This window comes from Paramisgurnus dabryanus, chromosome 19 (assembly GCF_030506205.2).
Source record: "Paramisgurnus dabryanus chromosome 19, PD_genome_1.1, whole genome shotgun sequence".
Taxonomy (NCBI): Eukaryota; Metazoa; Chordata; class Actinopteri; order Cypriniformes; family Cobitidae; genus Paramisgurnus; species Paramisgurnus dabryanus.
The window spans coordinates 12,236,105-12,259,058 of record NC_133355.1 but is presented as its reverse complement, the minus strand read 5'-3'; the positions used below and the strand labels follow the sequence as shown (position 1 = coordinate 12,259,058).

Here is a 22,954-nt window from a genome sequence, read left to right as displayed (position 1 = left end):
TAAAAAAAAAATTATTTCCTCTACGTTATTTTGCTTAAACAAAACACATATCCTACTGTAAAAGTTGTTAGTACTCAGTTCTTAGCCTGAATAACTACTTTTGCCTATTTTAGCATTTGATAATTAAAATTTTTGATGTAACATAAGAAAGTCTGGTTATTTTAGTCATATATATTTTTTTACTACTTTAAATGCTATCACGTGAAGCAAATTGTTAAGTTACATGACAAAAAAAAACACATTTTTACATTTAATAAGGGTTTCAAAGGACACACATATACCAATATGTTCAACTTAAGTGCTTGTTGCTGCTACCCAAACATACAAATTTTCATTGTTCGTGACTTGCACCATTGAGCAAATTAGCAGTTTTAGTAGTTAATTTATCGGCGAAATACCCATGATTGATGCCAAAAAGGCCGGCCTGTTAATCATATTTAAATGTTACCAAAAAAGACGTGTAAAATTAGTTGATGTTTGGACGTTGTCTATTAGTGCTTTCCTTTAACAGGTGCATACTTATTCACTAGGCTATACTGATTCAGTTTCTTTTGCGAAGTAGTGGTGGGCCTTCATGAAAGTTCTTTTGAGAAGCCTATAGAAACTGGAACGTCCCTGTAGGGAACAAAAGTGCAGGTCGTGGTACAAAACAAAAGAGATTTTTAGTACATTCATCATCAGAAAGGGCATTATCATTGAAACAGTATAATTCCATGATAAATCACGTTGCACCCATTGTTTATGACTGTATATAATACACTGTAATATACAGATTATACATTCAGCTAACTTTTAAGTCTTCCAAAGTAAGAATATAGTAACTACATCGAATTATTTCAGTTGTATTTTGTTAAAAAAAAACAGATCCACAGACCGCCCGAGCAAAATTTCGTTGTGCTGATGCCTGACCTGCTATTGGTGCTTGTTTACACGATGCCCACAGGAGGCGCTGATTGGTCGCATTTCTCACGTGACCGACCAACTTTGTACATTTGACAGGGGAGTAGGTGGGTTTTGGAGAGATCAGAAAAACGACAGCACGATAAAAATTAGAATTGTTGCACTTTACAAATTAATGATCATGAGTTCCTACTTGATCAATTCAAATTACATCGAACCGTCTTTTCCACCCTGCGAAGAATACCAGCAAAACGGATACATGCCTATGCCTTCTGATTATTATGAGCGGCCGAAGGACTCGGGCTTCCCCCATCACGAGGAGGCATCATTCCCGCGATCAAACTACCAAGAACCGAGCTATGATTACGGTAATGTGTCAACCAACGGCCTCAACGACTTCACAGACCGTCATCACGCGCAACCTCAATCCGTTCCGCAGAATCATGGACCCCACCTCGGTACAGAGAGCTGTGCTGTTTCAACTGAAAACAAGGAGTGTAGCCTTGTGTCTGAGACTCTCCCAGGCGCCCAGAAGGGCAAGGAGCCGGTGGTATATCCCTGGATGAAAAAAGTCCACGTTAATACTGGTAAGTAATCTGCATGGGCAATAAACGCTATAGGAGCCCTGTGGAGGGCGTTCGTCGAAACAGACCCAGTAGTAATTGCTCGTTTAGACGATTTACTACCCTCAAGATGAACTCCCGGTGATTTGGAGTTCTCGCAAATATTACCCCTATTTCTTGTGAAGATCCGCAGGGCTGTTTTTCTTGGATTCTTATAACCCAAAAATATATTTTATTGGTGGCCAGTTCGCACGAGCCAGTCTTTTATTTTAGCGAATTTTCCGATACGCTTCGTAGAATGTTGCAATGCTACCAAATTAGAACATTAATGCTTATGAAAGGAACACTGCCTTCGGACCACGAATTATGCACATCGTGTCCTGCACTCTAGTCATTTTAATTGTTGTTTAAATATTTCATGTACCCAATGATCTGATGACATCTCACAAATAAGGAAGAATGTCAGTAACACCTGGCTGGTTATTGTGTTTGTGTGTTTAGTGACCGCCAGCTACTCTGGAGGAGTGCCCAAGAGGTCTCGCACCGCCTACACGCGCCAGCAGGCTCTTGAGCTTGAGAAAGAGTTTCACTTTAACCGATATCTGACTCGACGTCGACGAGTGGAGATCGCGCACACTATGTGTCTTTCTGAACGTCAAGTGAAAATCTGGTTTCAGAACCGCCGCATGAAGTGGAAGAAGGACCACAAGCTTCCCAATACAAAGATCCGTTCCTCGAGTTCTGCGTCCTCCAGCCATCACGTGAAAACGGACGCCAGTCAGCAGCAGCAGCAAACACTACTTCCTACGTCTTGCTCCTCGAACCTATAGTACTTGAGGCACATCTGCACAAACGGACCTGAACAAGAAAGAAGAATACATATTAGAATTAGGATCGGAACTTCACAGGGTTACTTTTTCGATGTCCGATAAGGCAACGTCACTTCGCCTCCCCAACCTCTTCTTTCACACTTATTTGAGCTGGGAAACACACATGTCCTGTATAGATAGTTGTTTTTTTCGTAATGGAACAATTGTAGAGTGTAATTTAACTTGATTAATGGATCGTTGCGTTCTTTTTCTCTAACCAAGGCATACGAACAATGCTGGTAACGCGTGTACAAATTCCATTGACAATTTAATATGAAGGCACAAGTATAGGAGCGAGCTATGTGAGGTAGTGATCATATTTGTTAGTTAAATTTTTAGTGTATTGTGTCTGTATTTACGTCATCAAAGCTGTGAATATTCGTGTATTTGGTTATTTGTATATTGGTGAAAGATGTCAAGATGTTTTAGTAAGCCTGTATGCAAGTAACTGTAGGCAACCAGTGGAAATAATAAATATGAATTTATTGTGTACAATCCCTTTAGACTAATCCCTAGCTAGGACCAATGTTGGACCAAGATGTATTTACCTTTGTACATGTTTACAGAGGCGTGATACTTTTTTATTTAAACGTGTTCACAAATTATAATTCACAAAAAAAAAAAAAAACGTTTAAAGACATACCCTTCGTTAAAGACTGTTAAGTGTCAATTAACACATAAACGGGAAATTGTTGGAAGAAAGCTTGCCACAAGACTCTGTAAAATACAACGCATAATTTCACACCAATATTTTCTTATCGTGACTTTATGCTTTTACGAACCAAAGTAGTTCGCCACCAAACCGGTGCATTAAAATTTTACGTTTTTATTTAATCCAAAAATGTATCAAGTTAAAGCATAATTAAACAGAATTTAGCAGTTATTTATTACTACTCCTTTTTGCCAAGTTATTTAATTTCAAGGATATAATGTTAGAAAATGTATCATTCGACTACCATTAATATTATCTAAGATTATATGGATTAATTTTTATTTATAAATATTTTAAATAATAATGTATTTATACTATAACACAGTCACACAAATTTACTTATTGATTTATAAGCAATAACCATAAATAAATAAATATATTTAAAAAAAAAGAGAGTACTGAATATTTAAATATTTTTTAAACCAACGGAGCTGTTCTACGCCACTAACTTTTGGGTTTATTGAATGGGTTATTTATTTGTTATTAATTCAAACTACTCTGTTAAATTAAAGTACATTTTAAATCCATCTAAACTTTCATAAATATTTAATAAAATAACAAATATTTCCCCCATAGACGTCAGTAAGAAAATAAACAGGAGGCGACAGTAGACACTGGTGTAAAACTACTGTGGGTTCACGCAGAGGACACACATGAGCTATCCAATCATCAAACTGAAGCACTGTGTACGACCTCTTCACCTCTGACCTCACCATATTCAGGACCATGGTCTTTCTTCACTTACGAAAAGGGCAGCGGTGGAACTTGAATATGACACATATTCCAAAATTTAATGGAAAATCCAAACGCATTTTTTGTATTTGTCTAGCGTTTGTGCTACCCTTTAACATGAAAAATACCTTCATGTGTAAAACGCCTCAAACTTAGTCGTGATTATTTTTAAATATAGGGGCACGCTTTAAATGTTCATTGCACAAGGCAAAATACAAGTAAACAAATGTAAGACGGGTCACAAAGAAGAAAACGTTAGATATAAATGGTCGATTTTGAGCTGTAAAACGAGGTCAAAATTTTCACAAGTAATGCATACTACGTCCTATGCATTTATTACACATCATACCATAACGCAATAATTATTTTAAATAGAAAACACCTGTATGTCTTGAAACTGTCCGTTGACTACCCGAATAAAGCAAGAAGGTATATGTGAGATCAGTGAAATAAGTAAATAGTCATATTTCATCAGCAAACGTCACCAAGAACTTCACAATCTGTTATGATTGATTCAGATCTAGGCAGATAGGAAATGTACACTTCTATCACGACAACCCCAACCTCACTCTTCACTCCACTGTGCTTAAATTTTAATTGACTAGCTCACATGACCTTATTAAATAATAGATACCTCTCTCGGTCAGAAATAGACACAGGAGGTTGGTAGGATTTTTCATTTTACCATTGACCATCGACTTAGCAAGACATCTTAAAACTTGCCTGCTCCTGCTCCTCTTCCGGTCAACCTTCAAAATGCGCCATACAGTAAGTAATCTGAGTCATTTCAAATATTGAATATTAAGTTATCTATGTAAGTGTTATGCAGCAGTTATCTAAAGTTTTTACAGGCTATACAAACGTTCATATTAGCTGGTGTGGACTAAGATTTCTCGTTTAAGTTATCAACGTTCTTTTATAGATCAATTTATTTAATTTTTAAGTGTAGAAAGTAATTTTTTACAAAGTTTATGTGTTAAGTGACTTAAAATGTAATACTAGGCTATTTGATGTGCGTTTAATAGTTTATTGAACTGAAGAGACTTGATAGGCTACTAAATTTTTTTTTAACATGGATTGACTTTGAAATGTGCATTCGTTTATCTATAAGTCATCGTCTGGATTTTAAATGAAACGCTTTAAAACTATAAAGTATAATAATAATAATAATAATAATAATATAATAATAATAATAATAATAATAATAATTCAAACACTTGAAATGTGTACGAAACTATCATTCTCTACTAAAATTAAAAAACAGCTGGTTGTGAATCGTAATTAAACATTTCCTGATTTTATTTTATTCACAAATAATTCTTAACCACAACTTTAAAGCAGGCAAAATATTACACTTTCTACTTGCTCTATCGAAAAAATATTAAAAATTAACTGTATTAGCTTTGGTGATAAATCATAGTTATAGATTTTCGGATGTTTTTGGAAAAATCTTTGCTTTGCATTAAGAGCTCCACGTGTCAACGTGATTTGTTCTGTCCCCTGGCGAGGGTACTTCGTTTAGTGTGAAAATACAGCAGGTTGTCTGCTAGCGTCTTTTACAAGCATGACTTTGACCAAACAATAAGAAACAATAAGGAAATAAAAGACAGATGTCGAAACATGAACACTGTTGTGAAGTTACTCTCTAATGATTAGAATTGAACAAAGAAAATAAATGACGCAATGTGCAAAACACAATTATTACAGTTAACTTGCGCCCCATGATATGTTCCGTCCTGTACACTGTATGTAATTCTTGTGGTGTTCTTTGTACTTGGTTCTGGGGTCAGTGAGAAGTTCAGGAGCTATGCTGAAATGTGTAAGCAGCATACGAACAGGACCCAGACCTTAACATGTACCCATAGCAAAATTTCAGTGATTTTCTATAACGAAACTACAGCACAAAAAGGTTAATACATCATCAAAAACAAAACAAATCTTTAAACAATCCAAACATGTCAACTTAGAATGGTTCTCAGAACATGTTTTTCATTGAAAATATACGAATTTCGGAAGTAGCAATTGATGAAGAACGTACCACAGTTAACTCAAGATACCTAAGCTAGCTCAAACTAGACTTTATACGTTTTAATAACACGTCGTATTTTAATAATGCGTCACATCGGGCACTGCTTGTTTCTGCCCAGCACTTTTTTGTGTGGAATATGTAGCTTTAACAAGAACATAAATGGGCTCGTGTTCAAATGTAAAAACTTTGTGCTGCTTCAAGTTGTGGCTTTTCAGAAAACAAAGCATTGGGGCAAGGGGGAGAAGTGTCCTTCCCGACTGAGGTGATTAATTATCTACAGAGCTTCTTCACGTCCGTTGTATGAGCTTTCAGCCGAAACACTCTGCTGCCGGTAAACAAGCACCAAATGGTGGTCAAAAGCAGGCCTCTATTCGGGACGGATCTCCTTTCCTTTGTTTGTTGAGATGATAGATCACTGCTCTATGAAAGGAAATTTAAAAAAATATGTCTCTGAAACTAACAACTCTGTAGCTAAAATATATACTGTCAAAAATAGTCTAGGAATAGTATATAGTACTTTTTCATTTATTAAGTAACATCAGAGATGCATATTTGCAATCTGTAAATGTTCAGGGCTGAACATTTGACCCTGAAATTTGATTCACAATCTTTTTGTTGATACACCGTATTCACCGAGAGAGGGCCACCTTGCACACACGAGTTCTCTACAGGTACTTGTTTTTGTGATAGGCTATAGTCTTCATTGTATGTAAATGCAAGTAAATGGTTAGACATTACACAGTTTAGGAGATTTTGGTCGTGTTGCCCTTGTCCACAAAAAAAATTGTGGGCAAGGGCAACATTTTGAAAAATCAGAACGCCAACCGTTTTCTGTCTCTTGTCATGCATGTTGTCTCCTCCAATAACAATGGCACACAGTTAATGTTGTGTGGCCCAATGTAGTATTTCATATAACTCAACTGGGAGAACATGCTACTACCAACGCCAGGGACCCTAATAGTTAATTTACTCACTCATGAAATATATGCATACGTGTAAATGTACTCTTTGTTTGCTTCTAGGACCCCCTCCCCCAAACAAACAGGCGGACAAAACGCTTTAATAACTTCCTACACTACCCCAATCTCCTCATAACCAATCACCTGAAAACGTCCACCTAATCTGTGATGCTTAGACTCAAACATAAGCCCATTTCAATTTCGAGCAAAGCAGTACGCACGAACACTACTCCTTTTGTGATCCGTCTCAATGGGGTACCGACAAAAGTCTCTATTAATGATTCACAGATTCAAAAAATGTTTCTTTTTTATTAGACACTGGTCACGTGAGTGTAACGCATAATATGGGTGCGATATTACGAAGAAGGGGGTGGATGGTGTGCGAACCTCGGTCTTATGTTGTGCTGATTATGCTAGCCTACTTCACGAAAGTGGGGTTGGGTCATTGTGGACTTGCTGGAGAGCTGGCGAGATAGAGAAAAAAATAATAAGAACCAAAGTCTCTGGTACGTTCAGCGGATGGTGTTATACAGCTGTCATGAACGGATATGTTTTCCTACGGAGAAAAAGACAGAAAGCCCCGCGCACCGTGAGGATGGATTTTATTTTGAGGTATTTCCGCTGATTGTTCATTACTTTAGTGAGTTATTGCGGCTCAAAGAAAAGGTCAGTAACAGCAGACGGGCGTTACATAAGACAGAGCCTAAATGAAGATTATCAATTTGTTCTTCATTAATAAACTAAACTAAACTTGACGCATTAGATCTAGAACTTTTATCACTAAACTGTCAAGGGCCTCGTACAATCTAATTCCATTGCATTTCAGTTGCATTTAGGAATATACATGTACGCTACTCTATTTTAAGCAGCACTTAAAAAAAACATTAATTTTTATTTAAACTTAAATAAAAATGTATCTCGATGTTTCCCTTGATACATTTCGAGATATCTTGCAGTAAAAAAATCTGTTTTCACCAACCACTGAGCTGGCCTGCATTAAATAAAAAAAATAATAATGAAGCCAATACTAATACAACATTCAGTGACTCAGAGAATCCAGGCACATTTATCCCGGTAATTTTTTGCCAAACTAAATGTGTTTTCACTGGGTTTCTAAAAAAAATCTAACTGATGTAATTTGTCTACAGCCCATTTACCATTAATCTAACACCGTTATCACTTATGTTTCTTTTTGACTTTATTATATAAAATATTTTCTTATCCTTGTTTATTTTTTAAATGTGCAAATGATTAATGATAATGTCTTTGTATTGCACGTGGGCTCAAATCAGTAACAATCGTGTGTGGCTGTAAAGCCCTCTAGATAGAGGATGTGTAAACAGTGTTTTCTCAGGAAGAATAAATCAGAAGACAGCGAATAAAACTCCACAGAGCAATAGAGACCGGTTTGTTGCAGAGGATCGCATGGGAAACGAGGATATAATATAAGGAGTATCAACCAGAAGCACACTGCCATGCCGAGGTCACGACGTTCGAGTCTTGATTTATGGGCTGGGGGACTTAGGGCGGCCGCTGTTTCAGAGCTAATGACTATTCGATCTAAATTCTCTTGGAAGGAAACAAAATGGAGGATTGCCCGATATATTTGCTTGGTTGTTTTATTTTTATTAGCCTAATAATATATTCTTATTTTCTCATGCGAATCAATAATTTGGCCGCGGTAATAATATTGAGATAAAGCTTTTATTTTTCTTTACCAATAAATTATTTCCAGCCTTAGATCTTTTAGTTACTTGCATTAGAACAAAACAAAACTATAAAAGTAAAAATTATGTGAGTAAGTAAAAATAAGTAAGTTACAAGTCTGAATTGAGTACTGTTGTAGTTTGTTAGTATAAAAACGTTTGTACAAAGCTAAACACGTTATACAAAGGCAGTTTTTTATGATTGATTTCAATTTATTACTGTGATGGTATTAGCGGTTACAATAGATCATGAGTCCAATAGACAGAAAAATTATCTATCACAGTTTTATTCCAAATTTAAAGACTAAATTAAAAGTTGTATTCATTTACTTTGTCGTAAAATAATATTAAAATATTCCACAGATAAATGTGAATAGTACATTTGTTGAGTTAATAGTGCTATTGAAATTGTGATAAGTTGCTGCCTAGAGTCACTCTGGCTGTAATGGTTATGAAAAATTGTAACAATTGCATTTCCATTTATTTTTATTTTTTTGTCGTAGATCTCCAAATAAATGAATGTGTCTCATCAATAAGACTACCAGAGACTGTGTTTTGTTTAAGGTGAGCCATAACTCTATTGTATTACACGATTACTGCCATGTTTTACACACACATAATATTTATTACTATCATTCAAATACTCACGCACATTCTACACTCACGCGCACACACTCATTCTATGTGGAGAAACCGAAGCCCCATAATTTTTGTTTTCCACTTGTCTGTGTTGTAATTTGTCATTGTGAAGAAGACATTTGTATCAACGCTTTAAAGGCGGTCTTGTGGGCAGTTTTGGGCCGTTTAATATAGATTAATATGCAGATGAATGTATTTTAGACAGCAAAGAGACAAATGTAATACGTTTCGATGATATAAATAATAGTTTTACAATAATTTATATAATTGACTTTTTCACCTCGCGGTTTGCGCGCCATCAATGAAATTCCTTAGTCATCGATTTGATTGGAAGGGAAACAATGGAGTAAATGTCCAAAATGCTGAAATTGTCAAAAGTAAAACGCAACCTCAAGGATTTTTGAAATCCCACTCACCAGCCCACGTCGCCTGCTCTTTTCTTTTTAGCTTTGGAAAGCTGTAGGCTAATGCAGTGGGCCGAACAAAAACATAGATTTATTTCTTGTTGTGCTGCGTAAGGGCATTACGTCTTCGAGTCCAGAAAAGACAAGCTGATGTTGGTAATTTATTCGTATACAGAAATGTTTGATCCACAGACTCTTTCCCCATCTCGCAAATCTTTTTTGTCGTCTTTTTTTCTTTTTGCTACTTTGGATGGGAAATGTTAAGGCTAAGTCATAGACCCCCATAGTTTTCTATAACTTTTATTAGTAGTCACTGGTTTATACTTCACTGCCAATTATATATCAAATATAGTTTAAAGAAAGCATTGTAGAAGCAGTTCACCAGCAAATTATTTGTTGTCTTTGCGATTTATCTCCTAAGACAATTTAAGGAGCCTGGCCCTATAGAGATTCGGATAATTATCCCCTAAGAGCAACTGTATCTCTACGTCTGATTTCCAGTTTAATTCTTTGAAAACCAATACATTGTTTGTTAAACTTATACGATTATGACAACTCATAAATCATTATAGTTTTAAGCATAAGAATATACTCTTAGATATGATAAAGTGGTGTGTATCCAGTCCTGGCCGTGTTCACAAGGGAGTGGAACAGCTTTCTGTGCTTCAGAAGGCGCTTCATTTGCATAATTTTCCTTGTCTGCTGTGACGCTCTGTTTCGAGGGAGTTCACTAGGTTGTGCATGAGTATGTTAACATGCTACTTTGTGCACGTTAGTGGTACAAGAAAGACTCACTAGAGCGCAGCCCATGGTGGCATTTAGTATAGGTCCGAGAACATGGACGTTTAATTTAGTGGTATGTATAATGTGTGTCTGAAGAAGCTTAACCAGGGCGCACGACACTACTTTCGTTATCTGCATGCTTTACTGATCTACGTCAAAACAGAAAAGGAAGGAATTTAAGTTCTCTAGTGCGACTGAATGCTGCCTTACTGCAGATACGTCTTATGACTCCTGCCAGTGCGGTTCTCGCTTTGTTGTCTTCCCGATTTAGCTTTACTCTGGACCGCTGTTTGATCGATTTCTGCCGCTGAATGAGAAAAACTCGCGCTGTGCTGCGCGCTGCTCGTCAGAGAGGAAGGTAAGCGGGACAGAGGCAGAGTTCTCGCATGGTTGTTAAATGGCGAGTTTGTGATTTATGACCGCGCGACTGAAATCTCGGTTCAGGAAGAGTTCATTCTCGCACATACACACACACTAACTCACAGCCAAGTCAGAATCCTCCCGTGCGGTAGCTGGGGTCTCCTACCTTGTGGCTTTAGCGTCTTTTACCTTGTTGCGTGTATGATAGTGCCGGACTGCCGGACAGTAAATTAGTAAATTTCAAGCGTGGAGGGCTTGTTTAGAAAGTAGAAAGGCCTTTAAATTCAGTTAGCTATTTTTGTGGTTTATGTATTATTCGTATGACATTTTGGAGTAATTTTATAACCGTTAAATATGTTTAAAAGTTATAAAGATGTTTACTTGTTTCTCTATTAGTTTTTCAATATATAGTCAACGTTGAAATATTATTATTATTATTTTTATTATTATATTAATGATGTTATTGCTAATAAATACGCTTTACATATAGTTTATTTTTTTGTTTTCAAGCAAAGACATGTAGGTATATAATTGGATGAATTAGCAAACTTACATTAAAGACCTAGTTTATTTCTTTATTTTAAATTATCCAAATAATTTATAAAAATACTTATTTTTATTGTTTTAAGTTTTTTAAACCGTCATTGTTGACTGTACTACAACCTCCGCGCTTTGCAGGTTTTTCAGGTTTTCTGCTACTACAGCTTTCTAACCCCCACAAAACACGCAGAGACTTGAAAAGACCTAAAATCATAAAATGTTTGAAAATATATTAACCAAATCAAATACAGGTCACTGATTTATGCTTTTTGCCTTCAATTGTAAACTAAGTAGTCAACATAAAAATTCAAGGTCCCATAGATCCCCGTAGTGGCCTATAATTATCGCTACTTAGGCCTATAGCTCAAGATTTAATTCAATTTATACTGCAAATTTACATTTAACTCCTACTCTGCTGGTTACAGGAAATATTGTTTTATGGTGTTAGAAACATGGAAGTAAACATTTTCATATTTTGATGGGCCTAAGTGTTGACTGGTGATTTGGTAAAGTGGAAGTCATTTTTAGTTCACCTCAGTTATGTTGGCTATTGTTTCAGCTGGCCATAAGGTAAGTGGTGACTGGTTCTCCCGGTCTCGCCGCGGTGTCAGTTGAGCTTTCAAAAGTAAGATGGATAGACCTTATTTCACCCGCTTACCGTATCTTCTCTCCATAGGTTCACCCGTAGAGTCCATTGGCGGAGAGGTGTCACGTGACTACGCTGAGCCAATGTTCTTCTACAACGGTGTCAGGACCTTGTCAGAAAGCGAAATAAACATTGGGAAACGGCGAGATGCAAAAAGCGACCTACTGCGACGGCTCGGCAATTTACAGTGGCTTCCCCTATCAAAGCGCAAACGGTTTAGGTTATGATGCCAATCAACAGCAATATCTGCACGCCCTTCATGTGGAAAGTGAGTACCGTCGACCGGCCTGCTCCCTGCAGTCCCCTGGTGGCTCTGCAGCTCTGCACAAACCCAGTGAAATCTCTGAAGGTTGCCAACGGAGTAACGGAACCCAAGCCCCAGTACCAGACATCCCCGACAACAACCAGCCCCATACTGCCCCTCTAGGAACAGTTTCCCCCGGTGCCCTGAACCAAATTCCGAGCAGTGATGCCACAACCAAAAGTCCAGGGCACGCCTCTCCAACCCCAGCCACTAGAAAGCAAATTTTTCCTTGGATGAAGGAGTCCCGTCAGAATACAAAGCAGAAATCATGTAGCAACATTTCAGGTGATTACAAATTATTTGACCTTATATAAAAGTCTGTTTTCTAGTATTTGTTAGCAGTTTGTCGCCTTTTGGCATTTCGATTTAGGTTCCTTATTCCAACTGACATATTTACTTATGATGACGTTATACATGTTGAATTATTTAAGATAAACAGCACTTCCGATAGAGCGCCTCTTGTGGTGGTAAGACTTATCTCAAAGGCAATTGATCACATTTACTGAAGATATTCAACAGACACACTCACGCACACACGTGTATGATTTACAATTACATGCTTTCCTTTCATTAGCGACAATTTTATTTGTGACTTACTACAATATAAAATAAAACGCGGCTGCCGGAAAAGCTTTCCCCTGGCTCACTGCACAACCTTGTTTTCTTTAGATGTATTAGTCAATTGCAATATGAAGAACATATGAAGAACTAAGCCTTAGGTAATGGTTGCAGCTATAATGTGCTTAATTTACCAACTGACAAGAGAATTCTAAAATTAATTTAGAGCTGTAATTTTTTCATGCCACTATTACATGTTGTACAATGTTTTAACAACAGGGGCGTTATTGAGCACTGCAAACAAGTGAAACAACAATAACTGAATGTTGAGTGGGCGGTGGAGTCGATTTGCTGATGTTAAACACTTTTTATTGTAGGTCTACTTTATGTTTCAATTGACCCAAGGCTTTTTGTCCTCATACAGTAGAAAGCTGCCCTGAAGAGAAGAGTCCGCCTGGTTCAGCTGCTTCCAAGCGCGCTCGAACTGCATACACTTCTGCGCAACTGGTAGAGCTGGAGAAAGAATTTCATTTCAACCGTTACCTATGTCGCCCACGAAGAGTAGAAATGGCAAATCTGCTCAATCTGACGGAAAGGCAGATTAAAATATGGTTCCAAAATCGCAGGATGAAGTACAAAAAGGACCAGAAAGGCCTTGGAATGATGCCCTCTCCTGGGGCACAATCTCCCAACAGTCCAATTGCTCTGTCATCGGTTGGAGGAGGAGGGAATGGGAGCGGATATTTAAGTTCAATGCATTCTTTGGTTAACAGTGTGCCCTACGACTCACCCTCTTCAGCATCTTATAACAAGCTCCAGCCCACTGCATACAGCCTTCCCACGTCATATCCACCTCCTCTGAATAATTGCCCGCCTCCTCAAAAGCGATATCCGGGGGCCGGCACAGCCACTCCTGAATACGAGACTCACCATCTTCAAGCAAACAATAATTACGGGACTGAAGTGCAAGGTAGCCCAGTTTACGTTAGTGGGAATGGAGGCTACTCGGATTCATTAGTGGGCATGGGGCCCTCGGTTTTTGGTCTGACACATCTACCGCACCCACCTCAAGGCAACATAGACTACAACGGCGCTATCACAATGGGAAACGGCCACCAGCAAAGAGCGTGCGATCCAAACCCGTGCTCATTTACCGACCTTACTCCGCACTATTCTCAGGGAAGAATTCAGGAAGCGCCCAAACTGACTCATCTGTAATATGGGCTACAATTTGCTTTTTCCTGAATGCGTTATCCTCCATCAAAAGCTATACGTTAAATCGGGTTACCTGACCTAGCTCAGGCGATTTGTGTTGGTTTATACTTAAAGGCAAAGTTATAGTTCCTTAAAAACTTAAATTTCGTCACATCATGGAAATGTGTTTACTATTTTATTTGTTTGAAGGAAAATTGAAACAGGGTATAAGAACACATAAAACCTATGTTTTATGATTCTTTTTAAAATGTGAATTTAAAGCTTCAAATTTGTTTTAATGTTTTTCTTTATTGTTTTGCATTTTGCACCTGGGTTAGAACGCGTAGGAACACAACCAGAGCTTATTCATCAGCCTTATCTTGGACATGTGAGCTAGTGTCTTTGAGATGTATTTATTTTGTTTTCCTGGACAATGGATTTTAAGTGTTGTAGCCCAATCCCTCATAGTTGGGAATCCTCCCAGCCACATAAGTGCTGAAACGTTATATGATCTAAGGTGGCACGGAAAGCCAATTGAAAGCCAATGTGTTCAAAATATGTCAGTGTGTGCGAATGTTTTGCTTAAAGAGTCGAGAAAGACATCGATTAAACACCCAAAACTCACACTTTTTATTTGTTCGATATTTTTGTCCAATTCCATGCTGCTCCATTTTCAAATAAAGAAAGAAACTGACGAACTTATATATTTGATTTTGTAGCAAAGAGATCAATGTCATTCACAATGAGTACAAGAGCATTTAAACATCATTTGCTAGTTTTTAGGTATTTTATATTTTAATAATACATTTAAAATGAAACATTAAAAAAATGCTTTACGGCAAAGAAATGCACATACAGGCCAACACTGCTGCATTACTTTGTGTGGTGCACTGTCATTTCCTGCAGTCTTGAATTTTAGTTCAAGCAGTCCCTACATTGTCGTGACATCTCCTCTCTGGCCTCTCAGCAGCGCCTGTGGGAGAGAAACATTTAAAATGGATAATCTTTAATATTCTGCAATAATAAAATCAATTCCTCTGTTAGACCAATGAGTGTACAATGGCGCTTTTGTGTACAGTTCAAAATGCAACATCAATTAAATATTAGTCTGCCTATTGTCATGCAACCACTTATAATGCATAATTTTAAGTCTAAAGATTAATTCGGCAATATAATTAACTTTTGTAATTGCAAAATTTACCAATCTTATTTAGTACACAAGATTCATTCACAGATAATTTCAGGATAAAATGTAGCAGCTATATCATTTTAAAATTTGTTTTTTAGCCAACCAGTAGAATTTTTTTTTAAATAGTCTGTTACGCCACAAAATGAAATTTCTGTTCTAACAATGAACATATACTTAGGTTAAGACTTCTTTGGACAGTTTATGCCTTTATGGCATATGGTTAGCAGGACGAACCAAAACAATTGATCCCCTACAAATAAATGGATGTAGTCAAAGTTGATTAATTTAAGGCGAAATCACGCATGACCTCTTTTAAGTGTGGTTAGGGTTTCCATGAGGTAAGGAGCATGCTTTAATACATACACCGTTTGGGACCCATTGCCACCCCTCTCACAATATTAATTAATCTTCCTCCGCAGCACCATAACATCCTGAATATAGAAAAGCGCAAACAAAAATTATAGAAAACAACGTAATAAAAAATAAAGCAAATCACTCCATATAAGTCTGTCATGTTATGCAATCTGAAAATATCTTGTAAATTTAAATCTCTTTATTAGAGAGAAAAACAGAAGCCATTCTATTAATGTCGCATATTCTGCCTTGAGTCCTAAAAGGATTTCATCTTGCGTAGGGCTTTTAAATGTGTTGTGGGGCCACGAGGCTGTCAGACCTTTTGGCAAGTAAGATTGATCGCGCACAGGCTACTAGGGTTCTTTGTTTGTAACATCAGCCCTAAACCTGCAAACGGCCCAACCACTCATTTACCTTTTACTACTCAGTTTTTTTTTAATACACTCAGTTGACAAAACACTTCAAGTTAAAAAATCTAAACAACATCTAGACTTAACTTTTATTGGTTCTTAATCAGGCTTACACAGCACGTAAATTATAATACATTGAACAAGTACCCATGTAACATGCTAATAAAAAGTGTATCAGAAATTCACTTTAATTCCCATTGTTTACAACTACATTTGCAAACAAAACTGTAACCGTGATATAAGGAAGCATTTTATTTTAAATACATTACCGAAAGCACACTTAGCTGGTGAATATTTAAAGATACGGAGAGTAGAAGTTGTATATTTACACAATTAATTGTAACACAAAGGTTTTTAAAAGGTGACTCTCCAATCCTCTCATGTGCACAGACTTGAATGTGAAAAGCTGCGCTGATCCGTAAAACTGTACAAAAGTCAAATTGAACTACTTTGACTGAGAATTGGTGCAAGGCTTATTTGACATTTTTATAAAACAAAACAGAGAGAGGGCGCGCGGTTTCATGCAGCAAATTCAGCATGGTATCTTCATATTTTAATACTACCAGGATCCACCGGCTGCAACCAGTCACAGTTGCAAAGTTTTAGACTATGGCCTGCTTTACCGACTCCTATAAAAAGAACAGTGGCCACGCCCTCTAAAAAATAAGTGTGGGTACACTAGATCTATCAAGCTAAAGACTTTAAAATGGACTGAAAGTTCAAGTCACATGATTACGTCTTGACAATATATACTTATTACAAAAAGTTATTTACAAAGTTATTTTCCATTTAAATTTAGAGCAAATTTTTGAACACAAATACACTTGAAGAACCTTTCATATCAAAGCTCTTGGGGGTGAGGCAACATGTTAACAATACATTACAATAAATAAGTTTAAGCATGAGACTGGCTTTATCAATAGTCAGCCGTCACTTATCTTCTTTAGCTCCTGTTGACGCGGACTTATCAATCAACAGCTCAACACTCACGAACCATCACCCTCGTATCCAACCTTGTTTTGAACACACCATCCCAAGCAGGCATAGGAATCAACCAAGCCTAGGGCCAAGGAACATCAGTCGATCAGCCCATTATTCGCCAGCTCCCTGCCTCTGAAATACCCGTGGGTGCGCGAAGAAAAGACAAACAACACCTAGTCGACAGCTATTAATGACTTGCTTCTTAACAAAGGGGGATTTTAGGTAAACTAAAGCACCTAATTAAATTAAAGAAGGCATTTTACCTAAACTATAAATTTTCACAATCTTTTCCACGTTGTTCACTTTATTTAGGTAAATCAGGTGAAAATGTAGTTTTCATTGAACCATTTCTTTATACATTTTTATAATCTGAGGAACCTTAAAGAACCTTTTGTTGAACAGAAAGGTTCTTTAGATATTAAAGTTGCTTTAAAGAACCATTTAGACAGAAAAGGTTTTACTTTCGCACCTTTATTTTTAGAAGTGTGCTGCTGTGGTGCTGCTCAGACGTTTGTTAGATTTCACATATGCTGGTTTGTAAAACAGCTTTACTTTAAAAACAACAACAACAAAAAAATACAACAGCATGTACAACAACAGCATAATAGTGCTAATGTACTGTCTTAACACGCTGTGTGAAAATATGGTTTGTGTCAACATATTTATAAACAGTTCTTTCCAGTTCTTAAATCTGATTGGTCAATAGTTGTACTTTTAGTGTTATTTTTACAGTAAACACTTCGTCGTTTACAGTTTGATGTCAGATATTGTGTTGGACATATGCCTTGTTATATAAGGCAAATAGCCCATGTCCAAATATTATTTATATGTAATGTGACAAGATATTATGTGGTATAGGCTCCTGTTTTCAGGCTATACAAAGCTTCCTGATCGTTGTTTGGCTACCAGAGGAGGAGGTCCGCGCAGCGTGAGAACAGCATACAAACATACACACAGCTTTTGGAGCTCGAGAAAGAGCTCAAATACAGCAAATACCTTTGCAGGCCACAGCGCGAGGAAGCAGTCGCGTTGCTCAACTTAACGAAATACCAGATCAAGATGTGGTTCCAGAACTGGCGAATAAGCGTCTGAACCCGACTAAAGACATCCTTGGGGAGCTAGGCAAAACGGCCGGAGAGGACATGTATGACCCGAGTCATGCTAGAATTGGGAAGGCCTTGTATATGGAGAGTATTTCAAAACGAGCTGTCAGTTGCCAGGCAGCCCTGCGATGCAAAAGACATGTAAACCTTTAATGTGTTTCCTAGTGGCGTTAGGGACAGAAGTCTGAAAGATGTTCCCAGTCAGTCACCTACTGCTCTGGGCGAAGAGACAACAATACGCCATAGTATTAATGTGCCAGCTAGAACAATTACAGTCCCCACGTTATTGGCGCATTTTTGCAGGATTTGGGACTACTCGTGTCTGTCCGACACAGCCTCGTCAACACCAGAGATTTGCAGTGGAATTTTATTCAATGATCCTACGGTTGTTTTACGACATAAAAATGACTGATTGTCAAAGCGGAATGGTTAACAAATTCAAGGACTAAACAGTGGTGTAACAGTTGTAATAATTGTTTTTATGCAAGATGACAAATTGTTGAAGGTAAGCTAACTTTGAATGCTGTATTGAAAAAAGTTCAATCTATTCTAACGAAAAGCAGTTACGATCATTATACGATTATAGTTTTTGTAAGAATAAACAAATTTTTGTAACTACTTCAAGTCTCAGTCTGTTGTCAGGATAACAGCACAATACATTTTGCATTAAATATTAGCCTATGTCAAAAAAGTTACTTTATTAGTCGCCACAAAATATATACACACAATCTAATTCTACATCTGACCACTTTTAACCCGGTTATTATTTTCATGTGTACTACTGTGTTTTTACATTAACACATTAATATATTTTTGTCGTTAAGACATTTTGTAATAAAACAAAATTTTGTGGAAAGTGTTTCAAAACAAATAAGATTGTCCATGCTAAAACAATGTTGGATAAATTAAGCCATTCATATTCCATAGCAATTTACTTTAATTTACTTTAACTTCTGGAAAAGAAGTGCACTATTAAATATTAATTGAAAATATTATTGTTAATAATGTTCGTTTTGATCGATGAATAGACCTATTAATGTTTTATAATTAATCCCTCGAAAATCTAACTTAAGCTGCGATGTTTCGTTAAACCGCATCCGTAAAATTTTATAAAAGTTACCATTTAAGCCGCCAAACCGGATTCAAACATGGATTTACCACCAGACTGGTGCTCTTTGTCTCGGCCTCGTCTCTGCTCGGCCCGGGGAAATGCCTAGGATGCTTCGCTCCCTGACAAAGTCATAAATCAAAGTCTTTCATGCAGGTTGACAGCCAGAGACAATCACTGCTCGCGAAAAGTCTGCGCAGATATTTAAGAGTCTTTATGTGTTTTCCACTCTCTTTTTGACATTAAACCATTTAAGACCCTAAAGCACACGTGGACGATCAATAATAATTCATTTTTTATTGCCGTTTAAAACCCGGAATTAGGATCACACAAAACACCCATGAACCACATTTTTAACTGCGCAAGTCCCTACGTCATTTGTTTAAGTATTTTTATATATTTTTCTTGTCCCGTTAACATGACCCGAAGTGAATTTTGACTAAAATATCACATTTCCAGTTTTCTTTTGTACTATAAGGTCATTCTTCTGGTATAAAACTGATATTACAATTATGTTACTTTAAAAAGTAGGCTAATTATGCTTTTGTTTACATTTTACAAATATTTCTCATCCACACCTTTCTCAAAAACCGTTAAATAATTGTGATTAAACTATTTAAGTTGTTCTACCTGATATTTCAACATTGATCCCTTACACATCAGTGCGATATTTATGTATAATATACTTATGAAGTATGTTCTTGTGCATACTATGTTATTTGACGCATGACCGAAATCTGTGTTTATTATATATTTCTCTTTCTTCGTGTTATCCTCCCTCCACAAGCATTTTAATATGTGTAGGGAGTCATGATAAACAACAAGATAATGTAGTGGGTAAATTTTAGGCCGACAGAAGCTCGGCGAAAGCGCCATTTTGAGCAGAACTACCAACGTTGGGCAAATCTGTAAATAAAATGTTCCCCTTGTCTTCCAGAGGGGGCGCATGTCTCTCCTGCTCCGCTTGCCTATAGGAAACATAAACACTCCGTATTCAGTATGATGCACTTTGTAATCACACGCACATAAAGGATTCAGTAACAAGCGATCTACATTAATTCGTATTCTACATTAACTCGTATGTTTCTTATCAAATTTGTGATATAGGACCACAGCTTTAGTATGGTTAAATTGTGTTATATAAAGCGGATAAATGAAAGAAAACGTGTAGACTGGCGAACAAATAATGCATTCAACAATATAATCAGTTTATAATTTTAACGCTTTGATGCAAAAGTTTACTGAATAATCAACGCCCTGACAAACAAGCGCAATGTCGCAAATAAAATAGGCTATCTGACCAATGATAAACACAGACTTTTTGAAAATTTGGCAATGGTTTGAAACTCTTACCTGACGCTCTTCTTCAACATACTTCCACTCACGCAGCACAACAGTATGTATGTGGATCCTACCCTGACGCTGCCTGTCTGACACAATCCCTCCTTGCTCTTTGCCAGCTAATCCATCCTTTCAATGGAAATTGCCCAATGGGTAATGTAGGCCTACGTCACATTGATCGACAAGAGGTCGACATTTACATAAGCCTGGTCTTTAACGACAACCTGTCAGCGCAAGGCCACTTAAGATCAGGACAAGACAGAACAACTGATCACTGGCTGACCCAGCCCACGTGACTGTCACTGGTCATTCATATCACTAGCGAGAAGACAGCCCCCCCTCAATCTACGACTGATTGAAGAAGGCTGAAGGTTGGCTGGGTTAGAACCCGGGTGAGTGGTGAGACGTTAATCAGTCCCTTGGCCCAAAGATCGGCCATTGTGGCAGCTACGTGCAGGGAAATCCAGGACGATGCCACAATGAGCACATTCCTAGATTTTACGACAATAAGTAGTGGAGACGGAGGTGGCGGGGGATCCTGCTCAGTTAGAGCGTTTCATGGCGACCACGGACTTTCAACATTACAGTCGTGTGCTGTCAGGGTAAATAACTGCACGGGGGACGAGCGATTCATGTCTAGTAGATCATCACAAGACGCAATTCCCCCTCATCCACATCAAGCCGGGACTTACCAGTCCCCCGGGACTCTTTCCATCACCTACAGCGCCCATCCCAGTTACGGAACTCAAAGTTTTTGCGCCGGGTACAATCACTATGCCCTAAATCAGGATGTAGAGTCGTCTGTGGGCTTTCCCCAGTGCGGCCCATTAGTTTACTCTGGAAATATTTCATCTACAGTTGTTCAGCACCGTAACCATCGCCATGGTTACAGCAGCGGAAACGCGCACCTGAATGGCCAATTCCAGTACGCCACAGCCACATATGGTAATATTTCGGATCAAGGGAGCCTTACGTTTGTGGCGGGCTGCTCAAATCCGTTATCCCCTCTTCATGTGACCCATCACGACTCATGCTGTTCACCTTTGTCAGAGGGCGCGTCCACAGGGCAGACTTTTGACTGGATGAAAGTTAAACGGAACCCACCAAAAACAGGTGAGTGTCTGAGGAAATTTCACACACCAAATATTTAATTATTGATTTATGTTGACACAGTGTTTATGCTAAGAGTAGGCTTTAATAAAAAAGACTTAAAGAAGTAGACTTAAGTAAACTTTTTTTCAGACTTAGTTCTTGTTTTACCTAGTTTTAAAAAGTGGAACAACCGGAGAATGTTTGATTCAGCAAACTGTCTAATAGCTAAATAAAGAGTTTGCGTCCAGAATCTTTATTTATCCGTTAATTTTCTATTCAGGGAAAGCTGGAGAGTATGGATATGGAGGGCAGCCAAACACGGTGCGCACTAATTTTACCACAAAGCAACTGACAGAGCTTGAAAAGGAATTTCATTTCAACAAGTACCTGACACGCGCAAGGAGAGTGGAGATTGCAGCAGCGCTTCAGCTAAACGAGACTCAGGTAAAGATTTGGTTCCAAAATCGTCGTATGAAGCAGAAGAAGCGTGAAAAGGAAGGTTTGTTGCCCAAATCTCCGTCCGAACCGAAGAATGGTCCTGAAAAACCTGAAGACGCCTCCGAAAAGTCACTCTCAGCACCATCGACGCCATCTCCAGCTTCCTCCACCCTTGATCCTTACTCCTCAAACTAGAAGCCTCTGCCATACTGTTAATGATGATGCAGAACAATCAGTGACTCTCGTGTCAAACTTACTGTTAAAGTCATCATGTCTATAAACGGACAGGTGTGAAAGTGTCACATATAGAGAACAATGCACTATTTAGAGATTGTTTTGACCTGTACAATTTTGACAGCTCGGTGTATTTTATCTGTACTTTGCGTTTTTGTCTTATAATTTATTTTCTTTGGCACTTTGTCAAGCGACCAGATAGAACAAGTTTTTACAAGTGGCTTGTGCATTTTCGTGCACAGTAATGGCAAACGCTGCACTTTTACACACCTTTGCTAGGTCGGACCTGTAAACCACTTGTCAAAATGCCTACCTCATGAACCGGATGATAGTGCAATATATTTATGGTATGTTTGAATTTAAGAGAAATAATAATTTATTGTCGTAAGTCTTGTCGGAAGATACCAATTCAGATTATTGCATTCATACGAGTTTAACATAATACGCAAGTCTTTAAAGTTTTCGACCGGTCACACTGAGTTTTATCAGTCGGAGATGATGGGTCAAGCCTTTCTCGCTTACCATGCTTTAGAAAAAGATCATGACACGGGTGAATTATATGTGTGTATTAAAATAGTTTACAAGTGCAATTAATTTGAATGCTTTTCTTTGAATTCTTGTCTGTCTATTATTACCATCTTCACACACATTCACAAACCATGCAATGGATGTTTATTGAATCTCTATGTCTTTTTAAACAGGTTTAAAAAAAAATTTGGTTTTTAACCCAGGCCTGGGTAACTATTGGACAGAACACATTTCTGGGTTAAAATGACCCAAATAATGGGTTGTTTTACCCAACTGCT

At 37.7% G+C, this 22,954-nt stretch overlaps 3 protein-coding genes across 10 annotated transcripts in view; all 3 read left to right on the top strand.

The window, feature by feature from the left end:
• Positions 1–18,553, top strand: part of hoxa3a (homeobox A3a) — a 37,775-nt gene extending 19,222 nt beyond the window's left edge. For 2 of the 8 annotated variants that reach the window (XM_065289381.2, XM_065289388.2), the window contains 3 exons: positions 8,974–9,034; positions 11,873–12,431; positions 13,129–18,553. In XM_065289381.2, the coding sequence (XP_065145453.1) occupies positions 11,990–12,431; positions 13,129–13,922 (1,236 nt within the window). In that variant the 5' untranslated portion in view covers positions 8,974–9,034; positions 11,873–11,989 and the 3' untranslated portion in view covers positions 13,923–18,553. The other 6 variants (XM_065289414.2, XM_065289405.2, XM_065289443.2 and 3 more) reach the window with 6 other exon arrangements.
• Positions 433–3,290, top strand: hoxa4a (homeobox A4a). The gene is made up of 2 exons (XM_065289492.2): positions 433–1,487; positions 1,965–3,290. The coding sequence occupies exons 1-2, from the start codon at positions 1,076–1,078 to the stop codon at positions 2,291–2,293; spliced, it is 741 nt and encodes a 246-aa protein (XP_065145564.1). The 5' UTR covers positions 433–1,075; the 3' UTR covers positions 2,294–3,290.
• A 1,446-nt stretch (positions 18,554–19,999) lies between the features above and the next one.
• Positions 20,000–22,740, top strand: hoxa1a (homeobox A1a). Its single transcript, XM_065289453.1, has 2 exons — positions 20,000–21,497; positions 21,757–22,740. The coding sequence occupies exons 1-2, from the start codon at positions 20,864–20,866 to the stop codon at positions 22,107–22,109; spliced, it is 987 nt and encodes a 328-aa protein (XP_065145525.1). The 5' UTR covers positions 20,000–20,863; the 3' UTR covers positions 22,110–22,740.
• Positions 22,741–22,954: the final 214 nt, after the last annotated feature.

Excerpts from the sequence above, each read along its gene's own strand:
- hoxa4a (XM_065289492.2), top strand. The coding sequence starts at position 1,076 with ATGATCATGAGTTCCTACTTGATCAATTCAAATTACATCGAACCGTCT. Across the intron at positions 1,488-1,964 it reads AAAAGTCCACGTTAATACTG|TGACCGCCAGCTACTCTGGA; the intron begins GTAAGTAATCTG and ends TTGTGTGTTTAG.
- hoxa1a (XM_065289453.1), top strand. The coding sequence starts at position 20,864 with ATGAGCACATTCCTAGATTTTACGACAATAAGTAGTGGAGACGGAGGT. Across the intron at positions 21,498-21,756 it reads ACGGAACCCACCAAAAACAG|GGAAAGCTGGAGAGTATGGA; the intron begins GTGAGTGTCTGA and ends TTTTCTATTCAG.